The sequence below is a fragment of the Apis florea genome, unplaced genomic scaffold, assembly GCF_048593485.1.
Source record: "Apis florea isolate Af1SG1 unplaced genomic scaffold, ASM4859348v1 contig_1789_pilon, whole genome shotgun sequence".
NCBI lineage: Eukaryota > Metazoa > Arthropoda > Insecta > Hymenoptera > Apidae > Apis > Apis florea.
The window spans coordinates 1,773,679-1,798,209 of NW_028256481.1; the positions used below are offsets into that span (position 1 = coordinate 1,773,679).

Consider the following 24,531-nt stretch of genomic DNA (forward strand, 5'->3'; position numbering starts at 1 on the left):
TAAATTTTTCTCTCAACTTTGTTCAAATATTCTATATATATATAATTTATATATACATAGCATGCTAATAATACACGGAAGACCAACTTATATAATTATATTATAATAAAACACATATATATTTATATTTAAATTATATGCCACAATTATATATTTTATAAAAATAATTATATTATAATAATTATGTAAACTATAATACACAATTATCATAATATAATTTATCGATAATATTTATAATACTACACAATCTATACATTAATTACATTTAACTAATACACTTATTTTACAAAAATATATACGTATACACATATTTAATATATTCCCTAAAATATATTAATCAAAATGTACATACATACGTATCACACGAAAAACTTATATATATACAAATATTTTATAAATCCATCTCGCCTCTGAAAAAAGTGTATCTCATGATCTACACTCCACAGCGATATATTTAAATCATCATAAGATTGCAGAAGAAGATATAACAACTGATAAACACGGTAGAGGAACGGTGAATATTATATGATATCTGAAAGCTGGAGGATCGAGGATGTGCACACGTTGAAAACTCGCGGAAGCAAGGTGCGTGAACACCCCAGTAGCACGTGCAGTGCGAGATGCGCGCACCGGAAGTCGCGACCACTTAAATGGACGCATACAAGGTACGCACGTGCTCGGGCCCCCGTGGAAATTCGTGAGTTCACCCAGACGAGACGCATCCATCCTGAAACGTGATTTTTATGCCTCGTGGAATATCCTCCACGAGTATCGCCATCAACATCTTGAGCGTTTTCGCCTTGATCTCTGCTTGGATTGCTGGTGATTCGCTAGTTGATGTTTGATGGTTTGGTATTACGATCATTGTGTTAATGAATTGTGTGGTAAAATTAAAATGGAATACGATATGTTACGATGTTATGCATAATTTTTGTTTGTTTGATTCGAGTCGGTAATAAAAAAAAGAATCTTAGTTCAGGGAAATAATTGAATTTTATTAAGATTCTTTTGGAATTCTATATTTTTAGATCTATAGATATAAGAGTTTATCTGTTAGAATTATCTTAAAAAGTTTTGATAGTTTGTAGAAGAGGATTTATTTGGATATTGGATTTAGATTGGGTTGAAATTCGATTTTTGAGAAAGTTTTTTTTCTTTTCAAATTTTGGAGAAGAAAACAAAATAAATTATGAAAATTTCGTTTTTTTATATATATATATGTATAAGTATGATAAATTATTATCAAGATAAATTATTATCAAGATGATTTCAAATTTTGTTGAAGTTGATGGATTTATAAGAAAAGATTAAAATTTTTTTAGAATTTTAGAGATTGTTTGATGTATAATTTTCATTATTTTATTCAAAAATTAATCTTTTTAATTCGCGAGAAAAGCAAAAAAGGTTATCCGTCATTATTTAATTGTCTTAAGAGATAATGAATCTAAATTTGAAATCTGGTCTTATCCCATAAAATATCGTAGCACATTTGCCGCAGAAAGTGATACATACTCAAATTTCACAGAAAAAAGGAAAAAAATCGGGAGACACCCGTTTAATCTTCCTCTCGCTCGAACGCGTTTTTCTCTGGCGAAAATAAATTTTCATCGTCGAGACGCGACAGCAGCTGACTTAAAAAGTTTCATTCGAACATCTGTCATCGATAGAAGTGGTTCTAGAAGAAGCGAATGAAGAAAGTTTTCGAGCCGTTCATTTGATAACGATTAGTAGCCACTGTTTTCTCGATAGACTCTTGAACCAGAAGGGTGGAACGATATCGATTTCTTCAGAAATATATTTATTCCTCTCGTGCATCCTTTTTTCCTCGAATAAATAATAACTTGTTATTATTTTTAGACTTTGTTCAGTTTTCGTGGCAAATAATTATTTAAAAGATACAATTTGTTACAAATTTTTTAACAGTAATTTGGAAAATAGTTTATCTTTATTATTATAAACACTGTTATCGTTTAGAAACCATTCATCATCTTAAAGAAATATCTTCTTGCTTTAAATTATAGAATTTGTTGATTCAAATTTTTAAAATATTATATGAATTTTTATATAATTCATATCATCATCAGATATTTATATATTGTTATCGAGGAATTATTAAAAGAAAGGATTATTCAATCTGTATAATTTTGTATAAATATCTTATCACTTATCACTTATAATAAAATTCCTTGAAATTCTCCATCATTGATTCCAATTCATATACTTTTTGCTGACAAATTTACATTCAGGATTGAAATAATATGTTATTATATTCATACAGAAAAACAAGTAAATTGTTGTATAAAATTTTCTTTTGAAGCAAGAGTAAAACGTGCATTTAAAGATTCCAACTTGCAACTAAAGTAAGCAATTAAAACACAATTCAATTTTTAAACTCTTTCAACTGATATAGACTGAATAGATTGAATTTTTTAAAAATATATATATAATTCTACAAATGGAAATTTATCTCATCTGTAAGTCGATCTTCCATCGTTGCTGTCTCTGCAATTCAAAGTTTATGACTGTGTTACAAAATATCAGAAATCAATTTTAGTGTTTCGTACATTTGTTACTATTTTCGTTACTTTCTTGTAAATAAGAACATGAATTTAGATACAGAGAAGCGCAAAAGTAATAGAAACTGTCCCCATTCGATCGCTTTTCGCACAATGCACTTTCCTCGCCGTCATCTTAAATCCCGAGTACGGAGAACTGTTGGAGATTTATCGAGGCTGCCTCTTTTTAAGGCTTCCTTTTTCTCCGTGGATGCTCCACCGTGTTTTTTTAATGGAACAAACGTGGTGAAGCCATTTTTCAAGTCGAGATTATTCGTCTGCCATCTTCTGGGCTTCTGCCTATCAATTCCGCCATACGCGTTTTGTCTTTCGAGATATATTCGAATCGAGCCCTCTCCTCGATGGAGAATAACTCCTCGTGAATAATTTCTCTTTGAAAAATGTTTCAACCATATTGTTTCGAAAGTGTGAATCTGCTTGCGTAATTAGAATCGATTACACGTAAATTTGAATTTTACTGTAAATGCAAAACGCTATGAGTTGGATTATTTAAAAAATTGATAATTTTATTGTTTAAAATTTCAATTGCATTTCGAATTGCCAAAATTCTAATCGCCAAAATAACATTGTATAATAAGAATTGATATTTGAGAAAATTGATCGATTTTCGCAAGAAATGATTTCAATTTCGTGTAATTCATTTAATTCGTTTAAATATGATCCTCATAAAAAAGTTATCGTCCATTTGAGTTATTTTAATAAAAGAAATATACTTTTTTACAAAAATTTCAACTTTTCATTTTCTCATAAGAAATAATTTTATACTCGTCATTAAATGAAAAGGCCTCTGGTCAAATACTTTTTTAAAAGATTTCACGCATTCGCTTTCACGCCATCTTGAAAACATTTTGATTATATAATGAAACTTTTACAAGTTGAAAACCTCTTGAGTCGAAACAAAACTTACTTCAACTTGAATTATTATTTGCCACATATCCAAATGCATTGTTTTATTACAGAACTTGAGATTTGAATAGCTAGAATTCTACAAATGGAAATTTACACCTGTAAGTCGATCTTTTATCATTGCTGTCTCTGCAACTCGAAGTTTATGGCTGTGTCACAAAATATCGATCATTCGATACCGTCTCTTTTCTTTTAACATTCTTTTAGAATCTGATCTCAAATAACAAAAAAGGCAAAATGATACAAATCTTCAATCACGTACATTTTTATGAAAGCTAATTACTTTTCATCAGATTTACGATTTTATATATATTTTACATATTTATGCAACAAATAATTCATGTCCAAAATTAAAAATTTCATCAATTCTTTTGAGATGTTACAATTGAAAAATTATTAAAACCTTTAACAAAGCTTTTGTGTGTCAAATTTTTTTTTTTTTGTTAATCCTTTTTTAAAGGAGAAAAATTTCGATAAGTGAAAATTTCTATTCTAACTTCGATTTCTCTTTATAACGTGCATAATTACCTTCGTTGAATACAAAAAGAATTTCATGAAAATTATTAAACAATATCCATTATGAAGAAGTTGGAAACGAATATGTTAAATCGTGACGTTAATTTCTTTCGAATAGAATAGAAACTAGGAAGAGAGTTTTGATACAATTTATACGTAAGAAAAAGAGATACGTTTCAAGCTGAAGCTAGTTTTTGTTCTTATGAAGAGGTTCTAAAGAAATTTTCCTGTAATGAGAAATGCAGATCAAAGGTTGATGAACAGCTTGGAAAAGGTTGCGAGAAGAATTGGCTAAAATCGACTTGATGCTTCTTCATAATATAATTTATATTGAGAATCTATGGATTTAATTATTCAAACTTTAATTTCAAAATAAATATGTACAAAGTGCTAAAAAAAAATTTTTTTAATAATTTTTTTCTTTTGTATAAAAATTTTTATTTTTTATTTTTTTTTTATGGAATTAAAATTTCGAATTTGAATTTAAACTTCAAAAAGAACTCGAAATGCATGTAAACATGTATTTATTTTTACACGAATTTTAACACGTAACATAAAAAGCTTATAAACGTAATATCTACTTATTTCGTTAATATTCATAGGAAATTTATACAATTAAAATTTAAATAGAAACTTTTAAAAAATTCTTTTTTAAATTCTCCGATAATTTATGATAATTTTATCGATTCCTCTTTTTCATGGAAAATATTTATAATGCTGGAATTATACAGTTCAAATTTTACGAGTAAGCTTGTCTCTCTGAACTTTGTTCCGATAACAATAGAAACAATATGTACTATTTTATTATTAAAGTGATATAAACATTTTATCACTGAGATAATACTGATCGAAAAATTTTGTATCATTTTTACTAATTATCGTACTTAAAAAATGATTTATGCCTGATCTATTGATCTTGTTAATACAGATACATCTATTATTATATTTTATTATACGAATGCATTAACATATGTTTAACATTTGATTAATTAAAAGGATAAGAGGATAAAGAAGACGTTGTTACGACACGAATTTATTTAAGAAAAAAATTTTTCATATCTTGATCATGACATTTTTTGTATATAAAATAAAAAAAATTGATGTATCAATTATTTAATAGAGATAAAAATTTATTATAATAAAATACATATGTAGTATGTATTTTTACAACAATTTCCAGGATTTCAAAAATTTTATCAAAAATACTACCTCGAATTCTCATTTTATAGATATTTTCACAAAAATTCGCACTTTCAAAATAAAATTGCACCAAAAATTTTAAGAATTAAACTTTTGAATATATAATTTTATAATTTTAGTTGTCAATATAATTAATAATCAAGATATTTCAAAGTGAAAAATTTTCTAATACATACATAAAATGGACTCAAAATTTTAATAGAATATATGAATTATAAATAAATTATTCTACGATACAAATTTTCAAACTCATCAAATTTATAAGTAAAAAATAATCAATCATTTCTACATCAATCATTTAAAAAGAACTTTTAAGTAAGAAATTAATAAAGATTTTTAAATCATCCACTCAAATCTAAAAGAAAAATTTTAAAGATTCCTACATTATCCACTAAACATCCAAAAAAAAAAAAAAAGGAGAAAAGGTCAATCCGTAATCCTATTTTTCGGCCACCTTTTCACGCCTAAATGTTGGATTTATTTTTCCAATCCCATTTGTTTGATCTTCTTCTCGTCTTATCGCCCAACTAAAAGGGGATGAGTCATTTTTCTGAGCAAAGTTAGTTACCGCGGGGACAATGGTCCTTTCATCCCTCGTTCTGAAGCTGACTTTTTTAAGGGATGTCCCTTTGCTCGAGGCATACATTCTCCAGGGAGCATCGAGCCGCCTCTACACTTTAATGGAACAAATGTTGCGAAACCGCAAATCGAAATCGTTAACGCGAGCAAACGGGAATTGAACCGTTCTTTTTTTTTTTTTTTTTTTTTAACAGCTCGACAGTTCTCAATAGGGGATTCTCGAGCACTCTCCTTTTGTTTGTTCGTACGTTTGTACGTAAGGGTTGCTTAGAGATGGGAGAATGAACATCGATTGTTGTTTTAGTTGGCATAAATTGAATTTACTGATGTAAAAAATTGATACTTAAATTTCTCACATTTTTTAACCATCGATTTTTAGAAGGTTAAAGTTTATGTTACGTGAAATAAAAACGTATAAAAATGTCGAGTATTAGGTAAGACGAAATTATTTATAATTATTATTAACTCTGTTATAATGATTTATAATAATAATTTATTATAATTTTATTGGAATTAATATTAATTCATTGTTGTAACTTATAATTTGGAATTATTTAAAAATAAGTAGACTTTAATTTGTATATTAAGTGTTATATTTTGTGTTTGTTTTGGCCTTTATTAGAATTGATCTTTCATAGATTGTTTTAGATTGTTTGAGTATAGATATTTATCTGTATATTTATGTAATATTGTATAAAAATGAAATATTTGAACAATTTAAAACAATAATTTGAAACTTTAAAAATTTTCAATCTTTGAATCTCGAAATGGCTCGAATTCTCTTGAAACTTTAAAACTATTAAAAAATATTTTGATCTTTCGAGGCTTGAAAATTCTTTTCACTTTTTCGTTAATTTCGATCAAAATATTCGAAACTAAAAATAAAAAATAATTTATGAAGATTTTGTAACAACAATAAACGAATTTATTAATTAATTGAGTCGATTTTAGTTTAGAAGCGCATTTCATTTAATTTAAATAATAAAAAGTATTTAATTTTCTAACTATTGTTATTATTGACTATGAAAACTATGAAAATTTAAATGGAAATTATTTAAAATTCCCTCTCGCCAGCACCAGTTAATCAAACTTTTTTAAATTTCCATTTAAATCTAGCTTATCTAATTTGTCTTGAAACTCCTAACTCTTGATTTTGAATATCAGATTATAAATACTACAAACAAAAACACGAATTAATTATACAGTTAAAAATGCCAGTCTTGTAGATGTTTTAACGATATTGCGAGTCGCGGAGGCGCGACTAGATTTATTGTATCTAAGTATGGTACGTGGTTATGATGAATTATTCATTTTATCAGATTAAAAAAGCCAAGATGTTCATACTGCGAGTCTAAGTACCTGGAGATCACCGTGCAATTTTCCATTTCATACAGGAAAAGTGATATTATCTTGGAGAACTTTTAGATTCTTCGCATGCGTGATTTTACAACGAGCCATTTGAACAAAACTCTATTACGATGCTTCTTTTTATGATCACGAGATGGTATAAAAAAAGGAAAAAGATAAAAAAAAATTTTATGTGTAGTATAGAAATTACATTCGTAATGTTATTAATGTAATTAATCGTTTATCAATGTATTTTTCGTGAGTAATTATTTATGTTTACAATTATTTCTATTTACTATTCTCTTTCGAGAAGTTTGAACAAATTATAGAATATTTATTAAAGTGTTCATTTCATTAAACGAACATAATAATAAACTGTATCGTTAATATAAATTTATTGTGCACAGAGAGACGCAATCACAAGTATTAATGACGAAAAAATAAACGTAAAAGTAACAGAACAAAAAGAAAGGAGACCGCGTGGTTGGGAACAAGATAATTGGGAACAATATAAGAACGACATCTGTCATGAATTTATCTAATTATGTACAGAGATCGCAAACTCATCGAAGAAAATGTTTCAAATGTTTCGTGTTTCATTTATCGTTAAAAATGGAAATCTCTTCGAAAGGATATAGAAATAAAATTTTCATTTTCTCTGAATATAAATGATCTAGTCATTTTTTTTTATTAACATTAAACATTTAGATAAATCTAAATTGAACTTAAATTTAATTTTTAATATTTATCTTTTTCTAAAAAAAAAAAAAAAATTTAAATAAATATAACATACATTTAGAAAAAATTTTTAAAAAATTAAAAAAAAATTATTGTATGACTATACTCAACTATACTCGATAATGTGTTAAAGATACGATCGAATATAAAATTCAGTTCAAAAAATGCGACGTGTTATAAACTCGATTTAATAAATTTGAACAATCTTTATATAAAATGTTTCCATCATCGAAATGTAATTTATATCTATTACTTAATATGATTTTAATACTTTATCATTAACACATTAATCGTTTTTAGAAAAGTTACAATACAAATAAATTTCTTCTTTATTTCTAAAAGTACGAAAAATAATTACACGATTCTGTTTACGAAGAATCAGCGTTATTATTCTTCCACCCTGTTCAATTCTTTTGTAACGAAATATACCGCTATGCATGCATAATTCATTAATCTCGAAAATAATTTGACCGGAAACACTCGATAACCATTGTGCGCCCAACTTCTTCAATACATCTCATCCAGAGAGGCCATAAGCCACTTCAAATTTCTATACTACTTTAAAATCAAACCACCACGAAATCCTGTTCATTCACCAAATCGACGTCTTGAAGAAGGGGCTCGCGAGTAAAAAGATCGTTAATTCTCGCGATGTAATTAGCAATTAGCTGGGATCCTCAACCCATCTAATTGTCGCAATTACACCCGTTCCCGCAAACTTCCTGCGATCACAAACGATAACGACGACGATGTTGACCCCGAGGGAACAATGTCGTGGGCGGGTGAAGAAGACGCGTTTGCAATCATTAATAGCGATGGGATCAAGTTTAATATCTGTTTTTAAATTTAAATCAAATTTAATAGATAAGATTCACGTAATCGTGATACTACTTGGAATTTGCAGATTTAAAAAATTATAATAAATATTTGTATGATATATACTTATAATAAATATTTATTTATAAGTGAATTATGAAAATCAGAAAGATACAATATTAAATAAATGTAATTTTAAAGGATTGTGGGTAATTTGTAATTATTCATAAATAATAATTTTAATTCACAATACAGAAAATTAATTACTTCTAATTTTTAATTACTTTAAAAATAGTCATTCAATTGATACGTTGGTTGCAATTTTGCAAACAACTCCTTCCTTTCAAAGATTCTCTAATAATTGATTTAATATAAATATACTTAAATAAATAATAGGAAAATAAATATTTGCTTTCTCATAATTAGTTTTATTATTTTAAAACAAACGAAGTATCAAAGGTTCATAAAATTTTTAACCTATTCAATTTAACTTGCAACTGTATAAATACTCGACCTGTTTCTTTTTTTTTTTTTATTTTTGAATCGGATTCCTTTCCTTGTACAAAATCCAGTTCAAACCTTCTCACGATGCACTCGATCCCATCGCTAGTCACCGATCGCACGTTCGCCGACACTTGAACTCTGACACGCGACAATTAAATCATCTGCCAGATCCTAGTCGCTTGGTCTCCCTTGGTCAGGGCGCCATGGTCATCAATTAAGCGTGGGCCGTGCCTCTATCCGCGTTCTCCGCTGTTTCGTGAGGTGGGCGACTCGTAATCGGTGAGAAATCGGCAAGAATTCGACCAACTTCCGCCGATTATCGCTGAGTCACGCGCAATCTCTGAGATAAGTGGTGGAATGACTGGATCTTCGACTCGATCGACAGAAATAATGTAATATTAATTACGATATTTAAGAATAGTATTTATGAGAATCTGTCTACAAATGTTTCATATTTGACGTAGTTCGAGAATTAATTCTATTTGGATCACTTTCGACTCAAATATTTAGCAGTAGTTGACTTAGTAGCCTAGAGAAGTATAATAAGTATAATATAATAATATATAAGAAGTATGAAGTATAATAATATGGATCGTTTTTTACTTAGTTGCTCGAAAATTAATTAATTTCGAATTTGATTCGATCGATTTAATATTTAAAGCAAACGCAATGATAGTAGCAGTAATATTAAGCAGTGAAGAAAAAAAATTAAATAATTAAAATCTACTAAGATATGCGCTATTTTTGACCACGCGTAGGTCATGGATTAACTCTGTTTAGATCATTTTTTATTTGATCTGTTTAATAATCTTTATAGCGTATAATAATAATAATAAAGAAGAAGAAAATTAAATTTGGGTATTCTTGGGTATTTTTTATTCAATTTTTTATTCAGGTCATTTTTTATTCACCGTAGTAGCACAAGAGTTAATTGGGGTGTGGAGAAAGAAGTTTGAAGAGAGAGGGGGATGAATTTGATGGGTGCATTGGATGGAGAAGTTTTAAAGGGGGTGGAAAGTATGTGCTTAACGAAGCAGCTTTTGGATGGAAAGGGAGGTAAAACGTGAATAAATATTCTGGTAGAAGGGTGACTGGTCTCCTTGCTGGTTGCTTTTTGTACATTTTTGTTATTTCAGATGAGCTTTTATTAATTATTTATTTTCCTTTTTATAGCAATTGATTATTTATTGTGTAGAATTATTAGCTCATAATAAGTATTTAAATTATATATAAATAATTGAAGATGAAATTAAACAGATATATGCATTTATACTTTTTTATTTTAATACGATATTAATTTTATCAAAAATATCATTATGTTTTCAGTAAGTGATTGTAAAGCAAAAAATTTTAAATCTTTAATTTTTATTTATTTTATAATAATTTCAAAATTATAGTTATATATATTAGATAGAAAACAATTGTATATGTATATCGTTTAATCGTTTTTTTTTGCTTTTTGTTTTTTTTAAGAATCATCTTATGAATATTAAAATTTTGAAAACATGTAATAGATATTAGAAACAAAATGCTATACTACTAGAATGAATGTTAAGAACATTTTTTAAAGGTTAAATTTCAAAATAGTATACAAAAATTGAAGTTAATTTTTAATTTTTATAAATTATTATTTTTTGTAAACGAAAACTCAATAGAAACAAGTGCTAACAAAATATGTTAATAATGATTCAATTTTTGTCAAAATCACACGTGCATCGTGATATTTTGGAGTTCTAATGATCTCTTAATTATTTTATCTTATATATACATAGAAATAGCAAATAAATTTGTTTGATAAATTCAATATTCTTCATTTTCAGGGATAAAAAAAAAACTCTATTGTTCTTAAATAATTCTACTCTGTATAAAAATAAATACTCGATTCCGGAAGATTTATTTTCAGAAATTACGTTTGATTTTGATGTGATGATTCATAAAAAGTGATACGTTTTCTTCTAAATTCTATTAAAATAGGAGACTGCTTTTTTTATTGCCTGTTCTTTTTTTTAATTTTTGAAGCATACAAGATGTTAACATTAATAACTTTGATCTATGGACACTAATATCATTTTGAAAATTTAAATAAGATTCATATTTTTTTTAAATTTGTGAGGAAAATAATCTTTGTTTAAATTTACAAAACTCAAATATATTAACATCAACTTTGAAAAGTATTCAAATTATTAAAGTATAGATTTATGATTTATTATAATTGATTTCTTTTAAATTTGCGTTTCAATATGAAAATTTACCTATGAAATATAGTTATTGGGAACTAGTAATAAATCACTATTAAATTGATACAATTAGTTATGGGATTTAGTCAGTTTTAAAAGTAAATCGATTTGACATTGAAATGAATGATGATACTGTACTCTATTGATCTTCGATTGAAAAGATTAAAAAAGATAATAATATATTTCAAAGAATATTAAACAATTTGTAAAACAATTATTTAATTTAAATTATTATAATTATTATTATTTAAATTAAATTATTATAATAATTAACTATTATGTCTTTCTTAAAAAAAGTTTTTTACTCTAAAAATTAAAAACCATTAAAATATTATAGAAGGTATTAAATATGTAATATTCTTTCAACTAATTTTTCAATTACTTGAACAAAAATCCATTTTTATCGTTAAAAAAATTAATAGAAATTAATTAATAGTTAATAAAAATTAAAAATTATTGGAATATCCCAAAATACATCAAATAATTTTTTATTTTATTTCAATTGTTTTTAATTATTTTTATACAAAAATTTATTTAATTGTTACAAAAAAAATTAAAAATATCTCAGAATATATTAAACAATTTTTGTAATCTTGTTTCAATTATTTTCAATTAATTTTAAATTGTTTATTCTTTTAACTCTCCAAAAAATCTGTTTAAATTGTGAAATTGAAAAACCGGCGAGTATTGATAAATTGAAGTATTGTTGATTAAATGACTTTGATCTGATTTCCATTGTTTTCAATTAAGCTTCAATTTTTATATCAAATCTTGTGTAAATCGATATATTTCGTTTCAAAGGACTCTCTACGCTGTTTGCAATACTAAATTTATATTATTTTCATTGTTTGTTTCCAATGAATAAATCGAAGTTTCAAAAGCTTCCAAAAACTCGATATTTCCTATATTTCTTCAATTGTTTGAAGAACACTGTACGCAAATTAGAACATAAAAGCCAATATATATATAAATTAAATTCAAACGTTCTTTGAATTTTTAATCTCTAATTTGTGTCTTTGGATCATGCCTACATCATTTAGGCCAAATTATTTAATCTTTTTATTTCCAAAATTAATTAAGCCAGAAACATTTGTCTGGTAACTTCGTGTCTATTATTCGAAAAAATTCACAGATAAACATTTTAACATTCAGAAATATAAAAATTTTTTTGTACAATTTTTGAATTTTCCTATCTATTACTTGAAAAATAAAAGATACGTATAAATATTTTAACGTTTGAAAATATATGAAAAATAAAATGAAAAATTGATGAATGATTTGCTTTTAATGAAAGTAAATATAATCAAATATAATTTATTTCGTTATAATTTAATATACTCTATGTTTCTCAATGAACCTCATTTTATTTATCATACCTAATGTGATTCAATCACAAATACCTGTTCACCTGATATTACCCTTTTGATTTACATCATTATTATTATTAATAATATTATAATTATTATTAGCGAATAATGTTTCATTATTATATTAAAAACATAAATTATATTATAAATTAAGGACAATATTTTGATCTGATCTATTATTAATCTATCTTAATTATAAATTTTTGTATATTTATATTTATTACATTTACACGTCCATCTTAAAATCGTTCAATTGAATATAAAATATGTTTCGTTATAATCAATAAATCAAACGAATCACTATATGTTAAAATCCATCTCAATTAATTCAAACATAACCTCAAATTACAATACTTTTTTATATAATTTAACAATACATAACTAAACTAAAATCTTCAACAACATAATAATAATAATAATAATAATAATAAAATAAAAATAAAAATGGCAATATCAATTGAATCATTCTGTACAAAAAAATTATCTCAAACCTACCCTGAAACCGTATTTTTCTATGACTCAACGATTAATCAAACCAAAACCGTTAAGTTTAAAAATAAACGCGGCTAATTAACAAGATCCCAGAAGACGAGTCAACAATCTAAAGCACGATCGTACAATTACGAAATATAACGGCAACGAGCCGTTATTTTAAACATTAATATTCCTCGAAACTGGCTTCACAGAGGCTGAGAACCACGGTGAACCATTGACCCCCGCGTAAACCGAGAAAGTTCCCGGTGAACACAGCAACGAGAGCAATAGACGTTGGATGAGTAAAAGGCCTGCGTCTTAATCCGTTTCCTTTGGATCCTTTTTGTCCTCTAATTATATCCTCAACCAGGCTTTCCTTCTCAACCTGATGTTGGAGATATGGAGATATGATAAAGACAATAGATGTTTATGCAATATATGATGATTACAAAAATGTGGAGTTTAAACAATAATTAACACTTGCTCTATTAAAAAAAATATATTTGATTATTGCTATTATTTGAATATATCGATGAAATTTTCAGTATAATACTGAAAAGCCTAATTGACGTGAGTATATGAATTTTAAGTGAATATTTATTGTTGTTGAAATTTTTTGTTGATAAATATATTCTACATTCATTTGTTTTAAGTAATGCAATTTTAGAAACCAATGAACGATTGGTTCTAAATGTTCAAGACTTTTCAAAATGTTATATATCGCCTTTCAATAACATTATTAATTAATGAAAAAGAATATATTCCACTAAAGATATTGTGTACATAATATAATTATTTTCAAGTGTATGTCTTTAAGATTTTTTAATGAAATTTTGTAAATATCGTCACGATATAATTCCAGATTTTATGTGAACATTAATGAATTGAATAGAATTTTGTCTATTCGAAGCAAATAGATAATATTTTTTTTCAATATCATGTGCATTCTTTTTTTGTATAATTAAATTTTGCATAAATACATAAATATTCTCAGTTTATTTAAATCAAAGAAATGTCTCATCATACCATTTGCTATTAGTAAATTATCGTTGTTAATGAACTAATTTTTTGAAAATTAAATTTATTAATCTTTATTCCATCATATAATTCCATGATTCTTTCTGTTTTAATACTTGACCATTTGTTAGCATATTGATACATCAGAATTTATGAACTGATGATAAATAACGAGATTAATGTTTAAAAATGGGATTACAAAGTTTGAAAATGGAAATTTTTTATCAATATTTCCATTTCAATCTGAAATAACATAACTTATTTATTTTAATGAATTATTTTAATAAATTTATTATGTCAATAAAATGAATCATTATATTTATCGCAATGAAAATTGAAAAAAAAATATTAAAGATAATATATTAATATTAAATATTATATATTTTCTGTAGAAAATTTTTAATATTTCACTTAATATTTTAAATACTTTTTTGTGTATATGAGATTTACTCCTATAAAACAGATATATATATATACATATATACAACATGATTTTATTATAACACAATTCTTAATTTCTATTAATTTTTTTATAATATAGATATATATTTCAATAATATATTGTTTTTGTTTTGTAATATTAGATTAATATTTAATATTCAATTTTAATATTCATATTTACAAAAATTAAAATTATGATTTATTTTCCTTGATATGATAGATAAAATTCATATTTCACGTACAAAAAATTATTTTTGGTATACAATTAACGTAATTTTGATACATCATATCAAATTTCGTATAACAAAACATTTTTATAACACGATATTGTTCTAAAACTAATTCCTCTTGTCTAAAAGGATTATTTATATGGTTTTTAATTTTGTATAGTTTTGTGTATAATTTTATATATTTTCTATATCTTTATTTTATATATTTTATATATTTTTTATATTGCGTTATCCAATTTAAAAATTTAATAAGATTGAATATTTCAGAATTTACATTTATTGGATTGATATTAATAGTATCTCTCCCATTAATTAAAAATATATTAACGTACACACAATATTAATATATTATCATATTTCATTATCTAATTTTCCTTCAGTCTTATTATTACTTCACTATTACAAATATTATTTGAATTAAATTTTTTATTTTATCAATTTAATTATGTACCATTCAATGATCGATTCCACTTAAAAGGAGTTGAAGGAGATACTCGAGAATTTTTCACAACTTTCCTCTTGTTAGGCAACGAACGTAGGCAACGTGTTTTAATCGGTTTTTCGAATGTTTTCGGGAGAAATTATATACGCGGATTCATTAGGATCTTAAGGGGATAAGCTTCACGGCCCATCTGCCACGATATCCTGAAGGGAAGTTGCTGGTCTCTCGAATGGTTTCCCCTCGCAATGGATCCCTTCTTTTCCTGTTTCCTTCCTTCCTTCCTTCCTGCGCCAGAAGCTGGACGAACAAAAAATATCCGTACATCGTGTTCGTGGGAATTCACATGCAAATCCTGATGACAACAAGATGCCTTTGCCTTTCTCGAACCGCATGCAAACCCGGCCATCTGTTCACAGGTATGGAAATTGAAAACGTTTCATCATATTTGATTTTCAATAAAATTTCTATATCATTCGTAACGAGTATATATATATATGATAATTTTTTGTTATTTTTATTTCAAGAAATATTATTTGAACTCTTCTAGAAATTCTTTTTTGCACAATTTATTTGATAGTGAATTAATAAATTATAAGTAAATTATTTAATAATTATTAATAAGTTATATATATATATATATTATAATAATTTGTTGTATTTACAGATATTATAAGTTGCATGATGATTGTTGTGTATTATAAATATGAAATAATAATAAAATAAGGAATTAATTAATAATTTTCTAAATTGTTTATTACTATCTGATTTCTAATTTATTTAAAATTTACAGGATATATTTTAATTTTACTTTAACAACCATATTGCAAATAAATGTCTTTCGTTAATCAAAACGTGAAATATATTATTTGTTTTCAACAAAATCGATATTTTCATATTTACAATCGATTCGATCGAATATTAAATAATTCGTTTAAAAAAAAAGTGAATTTCATCTCTGTCAAGAAAAAAAGAAAAGGAATCAAAGAAGCAATTCGAAAAAAAAAAAGTCGTATTTTCATCATTCAACGGTGTATGGAGTACTTGGTTTCAATTTCTGCCCGATTTTCCTCTGTCGTTCGTCAATCTGCCGACAAACGTTAATGGGAAAGTGCTCGAGATAAATCGACAGAACACTCTAAAAGCTATCGAAGCCCCAGCTTATCGATCCACCGACACCAGCAACGCTCTTCCGCGTTTCACATTTTTCCAAAGTAATTTCCTCCTTGATCGAGATTCATTGGAAACCATGGAATGACTCGAATATCGAGGAAAAGGAAACAAATATCCTTTCGATTCGTTCATCTTTCTCGAGAATATTCGATCATCGATCAGAACAGTATTTTTCAATGTTTTTTGGTGCACAAAAATCTACTTTTTTTAAAATGAATTGCAACCTCTCTTCATAAAGTTGCATCTTTAATAGGTAATTTAATAATAAATATATTATCAAGGATGGATTAAATGCACACAATTCTCCAGTAAGAATATTATATTAAAAATTTAATTAAATATCGTATGTTAAATATATAAGATAAAAATGAAATAATATTTTTTTAGTGTTTGTTTTTTTTTTTTTTCGAAAATACTTGATCGTTACTTTTCAGCTAGAACAATTTTTTGGGTCATAATTCCAATTAATAAATAAATTGTAAATTTCTTTTTTTCGTACAATTATTTATTATTTTGTTCTCATAAAAGTGCACTTTTAATAGGATAAAATAAATATAATGTTAAGTAGTATAATTTTTTAGGAGTAGAAAGTATACATATACTATAAAATCCATTATAAATACATTATGTTTAATATTAATGTACAATCATGATGAATTTTAATTATTTTTTCAGTATTTGCTGCAATAAATCATAAAATAATTAATTTTATTTGTACATAGATATATCCGGATAATAATAAAAATAAATGTTGAAAATTTTTATTATAACATTTTTTTATAAAGAATTCTAAATAAAAATTATACAAATAAATCCCTCAAAGATCACTTTGTGATTTTCGTTGAAATTGTGATTCATAGGTTGAGAAACACTGGAGTAAAAGAATGGTTATTTTATTGAAATGACATAAATTTATCATCATCGATCATCGATAACGATTGAAAGAAATTTAACTTTCTTCCTCAATTTTTACTTTTTACAAGGAAGAATGATTCGATTTTCTGATTTAGTGAACAAATATTACCTTCATCTTGTATAAAACACTTTTATGGATAGAGGATATTTATTTTTGATTAATCATCAACTGTCAAATATATCTTTGTCACAGATTTTATGTCTGTCTAAATAAAATTAAAAGCTTTTTTTTTAGTATTTTTTTAATATATTAACATATAAAACAATAACAATATATCATCGAGAAATATTTTATATATTTCTATTAATTATTTATGATCTTTAATTTTATAATAATATAATTGTTACTAAAAAAAATCATTTATCTTATCACAATCATTAGAAAATCTTTTTCTATTAATAATAAAAAATTAAATTATTTATTCTTTAATCGTGCATAAACTATTAATCTTTCATAAATACAATGAGTTTATAAAATATTTTTCCATTAAATTATATAAATATGATTTTATTTGCTTAGACTAAAAAAAAGTTGATTTTAATTTTTTGCTTTAATCAGATCGTTTTATAAATAATGCAATGTTCTCAATGTATTGGAAATATTAACAAATATCTATTGGAAAACACGCTATAAAAAGTTTCCTTTTTTATCCAACAAAAATTTTAGAATAAGAGATAAAATAATCCACTAATAAATGGAATATAAAAACATATAACTTTTAACATATAAGTCATAATGTTTAATAAATATAAAAAAAAAAACTCTTCCTCGTTCAAAGCAAAAATTATTTCAAAACAATATTTTAAAAATACGTTGTATAAATATTTAAAAAAAAAAACCTCTCCTTTTTTTATCTAGAGATTATAGTGAAATTCTACAATTCAATAACAAATGTATAAAAAAATATTTGAAATCAGATATTGAAAAAAGCAATCCACGAATAAAGTTCTTTCCTGCTCCAAACAAAAACAATTTAGTGATAGAATGCAAAAATAAATAACATAATATTAAAAAAAATATCTATGAAAAATACATTTAACTTCTTTTCATTTAAAAGAAATATTATTTAACATTAAAATATTAAAAATCTATTACAAAAGTTATACATTTCTATAAAATAACGTTTAACTTTAATCAAGATTTCACAACATTTAACAAATTCTAAATAATTATTTATTAAAAAATCCAACAAAAGTAATGGCAAATTTATAAATAATGAATTACATAATAAAATTAAATGAATAGCTATTATATTATATATTTCAATTATCTAAACTATATATATATATATACAGATATTCTGTTATCTTAAAATTCTTAAAAATAATTTCATAAATTTTTAAATTCACAAAACATATCAAATATATCAATATTTTCCAAATATATTATAATACAATTTCTATACAATTTTAAACAAATCCAAAAAAAAAAAAAATACCATACGAAATCTTTCCCCTGCAAATGAAAACTCAAATATATTCCATCCTTTCCTCGATCTCACCCTTTCCATCCCTCGAGCGGCGGTTTAACCCCGGCGGTAAATCGCAGTGAATCGCTTGGCGAAAAATGGCTGAAGCCGCGTGTGCAAGCGGCGGCCCTCGCGACAGAGGCTGAAAGCTCCGCGGAGCTTTTAGCGGCGCTGTGTCTATAGAGCTTGCATATCGTTATCAACCCCCTGACAACAGCCGGTCTCGTGTCGGGTCTGGGATCGATACAGCTTCTATTGCGATATCAACGCGCAAACCCCATGGCAGGATGGTCGGCGGGGGTGGATTGCGCAACCCCCGACCTCCCTTCAAACCCCTCCTGCTTGCTCGTCGTTGTGCAAATTCTATAGAAATCACGCGTCGCCTCACGACGCTTTAACGCGTTAATTCGCCTGCATCTCTCCTCTCCTCTCTGTTCCCTTCGGGGGAATGAAGTCGGTGTTCCAATAATTCTGGAAAATATCTTGCTACGAAGGAGAATTTGGGATTTTGTTGTTGTTTCTAAAAGGATTGCGAATAATAATATTTAATATGTATATGTTAAGGTAAAGAGTATTGATTAAATATTTATAGTTATGAGTATTTGTTTAGGAGTATTTTTGAAGTTCTGTGTGATAAAGTTGGAGTTTGTAATTTCTTTGGTGGTTTGAGAATATGGCAAATAAATATAGATACGAAAGATAAGATAAAGATAAAGAGAAATTCTGAAAAATTTCTTGGTATTTTACGTTCTGTTCTTTTAAAAGATTGCAACAATATTGACTTGGTTATAAAAGATATTATTTGTTTTGAGGTATTTTTAAAATTTTTAATTTTTTATTTAAATTTCTTAAATTTTATTTCATTTTTAAATATTATTTATTTTAAAAGCAATTAAGTGTATTCTGATTAATAGGGCAGATTTGAAGTGTGATATAAATGTGTCCTGATTTTTTCTAATTTTTTAAAAGAGGAATTTGTAATTTCTCTGTTAGAAAATTAAAGGTTTGAAACAATGAAGAGATTAATAAAATTGATCGCTTAGCAAGTTATCAAAAGAATGATAATTACATTTAACCACTTACTTTATAATATAGAGTCATATAGAGTATTAATTATGACTCCTTCTTCAATAAAGAAAATTTGTATTTTAAATAAAATTTAATTTTCAATTTTAACTAGAATTTTTCAATTTTGATTGTAAAATATAAATTTTATTAAATATTAAATAGAAATAAATAACTAATATTTTAAATGGCTTTTTTGAAAAATAATTAAGATAAAAAATGGTTATTAAAAAAAAATCATAAAATAACTATGTTAAAGTAGTTTATATGTATATCTTTTCTAATTAAAATTTTTTAATAAAAATTGTAAAATAACTATTAATTAACATATTTAACTCAAAAAGAATTTTTAATTAATTTTTTTAACAATTATATATTATATTCTCACAAAAATATCCCAAAATATATTTTCAACATCTTCAGATTCTTTTTTGAAATTTCAATTTTAAACTATAAGAATTATTTTTCTCTTCTATTATTTCACTATTTCATAATGTTATAAAAGATATAAATGTACACGAATTTTAAAATTGATTACAATATTTTCTACTTCAAGGGTAATGTGAGAATATGTGAACATAGAATGTTTCTATTAAGCAGTTGTAAGTATCTGCTACAATTCCCGCTATCCTTAATTCAGTTGAGACTTATTATCCTCTGGACTATTGATGCGATCAAGTATGGTAATGCTCCGTGAAAGTTATCGACTCGTAAAGCAGGGAAATTTGTGTGTTGCGTCATTTGCCGTAGATTGAGTGTAATGTAATGTAACCATCTGAAACTTTTCGTTTACATTAATGCATAAAAAATTAACTTATAAAAAAATATAAATTATGATATTTTAGAATAAAATAGAATAATCATTATAAGTATAATTATCTATTTGACTATTAAAATTATATAGTCTTATATTTTTTATTGCATAATAAATCAGACAATTGAAACTAAATATTTAATTGCCAGATATTTTAATTATTTAATAATAATTAATTAATTAATAATAAATAAATTAATTAATTAATAATTCTTAATCTTGTATAATACCAATAAAATGTAAGATATGAGTTTGATGTTTACTTATAATAAATAATGTTTAGATGATTTAAAATTAATATTACAAATGTAAATATTCCAATTAAAATAGATAAATTAAAATGAATTTGAATTCTATTAGATTATTTTTAATTATAATATTATATAAAGAATATGAAATAAAAAAACTTTTTTTTTAGTTAATTTTGTTATAAAATAACGAAAATATTTATAATTATAATATATATTAAAAATAAATGAATTTAATATAATTAATTAATATATAATTATTAAATTGTATACATATATAATGTTCTTTTCATATATATAATTAAAAATTTATCCAATTGAATGATATTAAAATCTAATCAAATTAATTAACAAATCTATTTTATTTATATTAAATCAACAAACTTATTTATCTTAAAAATTGTATGCTCCAATTAATTTTTAATCATCCAAAACATTAAAAATTATTAGTAATAACAAATTTAATCTCTTATACCTATTTCAGTAATCGATCGATTTTTACAAGATTCTCGGACCATTCAAAAGGGTGCCGGAATTTCGAAAGTCGCCGCTCTATTATGCTCGTCTCCTATTCCCCTTTTTTCCGGTCATTCATTTCAAGTAAAGTCTACGCCAATGTTGAGGCCCGGTGCTGGCTTCCTAAGGCCAGGTGGTGCACAACCGTTGCCATCCCCAAAGCCCAGTGTTCCGCTCTTGCAAGCAGCTGCAGCTGCGACATACACGCTCCTTCTTGTACGCTTGCACACGACGTCTGTAATATACGTAATACGTGTATACAACTGCCTTTGATAGAGATCGTTTTTAAAAAAATCTAGATTTGGGTCAAAAAAGATTCGAGTTTTCGATTCAATATTCTTTCTTTAACGATATTTGCATTTGCGTAAATATCCTATCATTTTTTTAGATGAATAATTAGATCTTATGAAAAAAAAATACTCACATATAATTTAAAATTTATATTTGTATAATTTAAAAAACAAAAACTATAATAAAAAGATTAGAAATAAATTCTAATGAGAATTTATAAAATAATTGAAAAATATATAATAAAATAATCAACAAATAAATTTCTTTAATTAATATTCTTTATATATATATAATAAAAATGAATAAGTTTAACATTGATGGTATAATGCATGTTCTCATTGTTTTCACCATATTCTTTTTGACTGGTAATTTTCGTATCGCGATAATGTCAATTACCGACTGCACAAATTCGACCCTTATAACTCGTGCCGAAGTTTCGCGCTTATCGTTGTGTAACGGTTTTCTCTGAAGTAACAATCAATGGTAGATAAAATAACTACTTATCAACGAGATATCCGCAAGGTGAGATCAGATATATAGCGTTTCATTTTACCACAACCTTTCCGCTTCGAGAGGTTAGAACGTCCGCCTGCCGCTACGCACGAATTGCGCGAATGTATTGGTAGCCGTACTTATACTCACTGACAAGGGCGTGCTCGCACACACACAATCGTATAATGACAGCAGGGAGTTGGGGCAGCAACGAACAGAGCAGATGGGGAGTTTGCTTCTGCAACGAAAGCCAGTCGTTGTAGTGGCTTGGTTCAAGCTGCCCGCCTTTTCCCGGTTTCTCTGCGTGATTTCGCGCTCCTTTCCTCCGACCTCCTCCTCCCCCGTCCTTTGTTATTTCTCGTTGTTCTATCGCGAGAAAACTCAGGTGACAAGTATGGGTCGGTCGCGTGGCTCTCTTCCTTCCTTCCTTCCTTCTTCGGCGCAGCGCCATCTCCCACTTTGAAACACATTTTCGAGATCTCGAGCTGCGGCGCGATATTGAAACGTTCGATATTGAAAAATTATCGATCGATATTTTGTGTAGTGTCAGATAACATTCATTATAAAGGGGATAATATTCATTATAAAAAATAAATACAGTGAATAATTAAATAAAATAACGCAAATTTTCTTTTCTTAATATTAAAAAGTATATCGATATCGTCTCGTATAAATTATAAAAACATTGTAACCAATATTCAAATATTCAATTATTTAGAAATTATTTCGCGAAGCTTTTTTAGGTTAAACGTGTTGTAAAGTGTTAATTCGCGCTAATTATTAAAATAATATCACATAATAAAATATATTGAGTTAATAAAAATACCGCAGCTCGTAATATTTAAAGAGATCAATTCTTATTTTTCAACTTTTATCCAAGGAGGCAATTGAGGAAATTCTAAAAGAAGTATTCGGTCGTGAATCTTTCTTCTTCGAAATACGCGGGTCTCTCTTGAATTTCAATAACGCGTTGTTCGTAACTATTCTCAATGGCTCTGGCTTTGTCTTGTCAACGACCGCGGAGACCATTAACCGTCAATAGGGCTACCAGGGTGGCACGGCTAAGGCTCTTAGGAAATGTTTTTGGTGAGTACAGAATATATCCGTACATCTTTTTTTCTCATATCCTTCCCTTCGTTATAGACAGTCCCTCCAGCTAAGATTTAGAGTATTTTTACGGTGTCCCACACGTGTTACCACGCATAGAGCGCGTTTATAAATACATTAACGGTTTTCCCTATTACAATATATATCATGTCATTATAATATGTTAATTCATTACAGATGTCGTCGTTAAATTTTATTTTATTTTAACATAATATTGAATAATAAATATTTATGTTAATTTTTTTCATCATTTTTTTTTAATCATTCTAAAAGCTAACTTTTATAATTTTGTAATGAATTATATTGAATTTATTTCTTCTATTCGATAGAAATTAATATACATGCAAATGATATATAATGAGTAGTAACTTGATTAGATATTCATAAATAAAAAACTAATAAATAATATAGTAACAGAAATGAATTAAATTAATAAATCCAGTTATGAATTATATAATTATATAATTTTGCAATTCCCTTTAGTCGACGAAAATTAATAATTTAATAACATTATGTATTTTATTAATTTTTAAGCAAATATATAGTTAATTATATAATTTTTTATCACTTAAGAAATGATTAGAGATTTATTCAATGATTATTATATATCTTATCATGAGATAGTTAATCACTAATTTCAAGTAATATAATTTGAGTTACGATTTACAATTATGTTACAATTTTACAATAGCAACAAATTATTATTTTACGTTATAAATGCATAACATTGCTTTTATATATATATATATATATATACACATGTATACAATATACAACCGTCATTTAAATTCACAATCACTTTCAAAGCTTCAACGTCCATATTCGATTTAATTTACTATTCTTTCATCAAGAATAATGGAAGACTGAGTCGCTCTTTTCTCAGCCGGTTCGTAAAAGACATTATACATGAATCATGACCTTCTTGCTTCTTATCCCCCCTCATGAAGTTTTCGGTTGGCCATAGTTGGATGGCTAGGATCTTTTTTGTGTTTCTGAAAGACGATTGAAAAATATCGTTTGTCGAACGAGTCACGAGCCAGAGAATCCGCTCGTT

General features: G+C 26.1%; 2 protein-coding genes across 7 annotated transcripts in view; one reads left to right on the forward strand and one right to left on the reverse strand.

The window, feature by feature from the left end:
- The window catches only part of neur (E3 ubiquitin-protein ligase neur), a 181,317-nt gene that overhangs the window by 117,822 nt on the left and 38,964 nt on the right, over positions 1-24,531 (forward strand). Inside the window, exon 1 of one of the 4 annotated variants that reach the window (XM_086910487.1) lies at positions 15,341-15,806. The exons of 2 other annotated variants lie outside the window; for them this stretch is intronic. In XM_086910487.1, the coding sequence (XP_086766613.1) occupies positions 15,620-15,806 (187 nt within the window). In that variant the 5' untranslated portion in view covers positions 15,341-15,619. Of the gene's footprint in view, positions 1-15,340; positions 15,807-23,196; positions 23,457-24,531 lie in introns of those variants that run through there. One more of the 4 variants, XM_086910507.1, reaches the window with a different exon arrangement.
- On the reverse strand, positions 19,446-22,982 carry LOC105736137 (uncharacterized). Of its 3 annotated transcripts, none has more exons than XM_086910525.1 (3): positions 22,521-22,982; positions 21,547-21,822; positions 19,446-19,464 (listed from the first exon to the last, which is right to left on the reverse strand). In XM_086910525.1, the coding sequence occupies exons 1-2, from the start codon at positions 22,819-22,821 to the stop codon at positions 21,668-21,670; spliced, it is 456 nt and encodes a 151-aa protein (XP_086766651.1). In that variant the 5' UTR covers positions 22,822-22,982; the 3' UTR covers positions 19,446-19,464; positions 21,547-21,667. The 3 variants fall into 3 exon arrangements, with proteins under 3 accessions (XP_086766651.1, XP_086766646.1, XP_031773778.1); XM_086910520.1 differs by lacking the exon at positions 19,446-19,464 and adding an exon at positions 20,340-20,784; XM_031917918.2 differs by lacking the exon at positions 19,446-19,464 and adding an exon at positions 20,340-20,790.

What these genes read in the sequence shown, in the direction of transcription:
- LOC105736137 (XM_086910525.1), bottom strand. Translation starts at nt 22,821, where the DNA reads ATGGCGCTGCGCCGAAGAAGGAAGGAAGGAAGGAAGAGAGCCACGCGA. An exon ending in GTGCGAGCACGCCCTTGTCA is followed by an intron (nt 21,823 to 22,520) that starts GTGAGTATAAGT and finishes CGTATATTACAG; the next exon opens with ACGTCGTGTGCAAGCGTACA.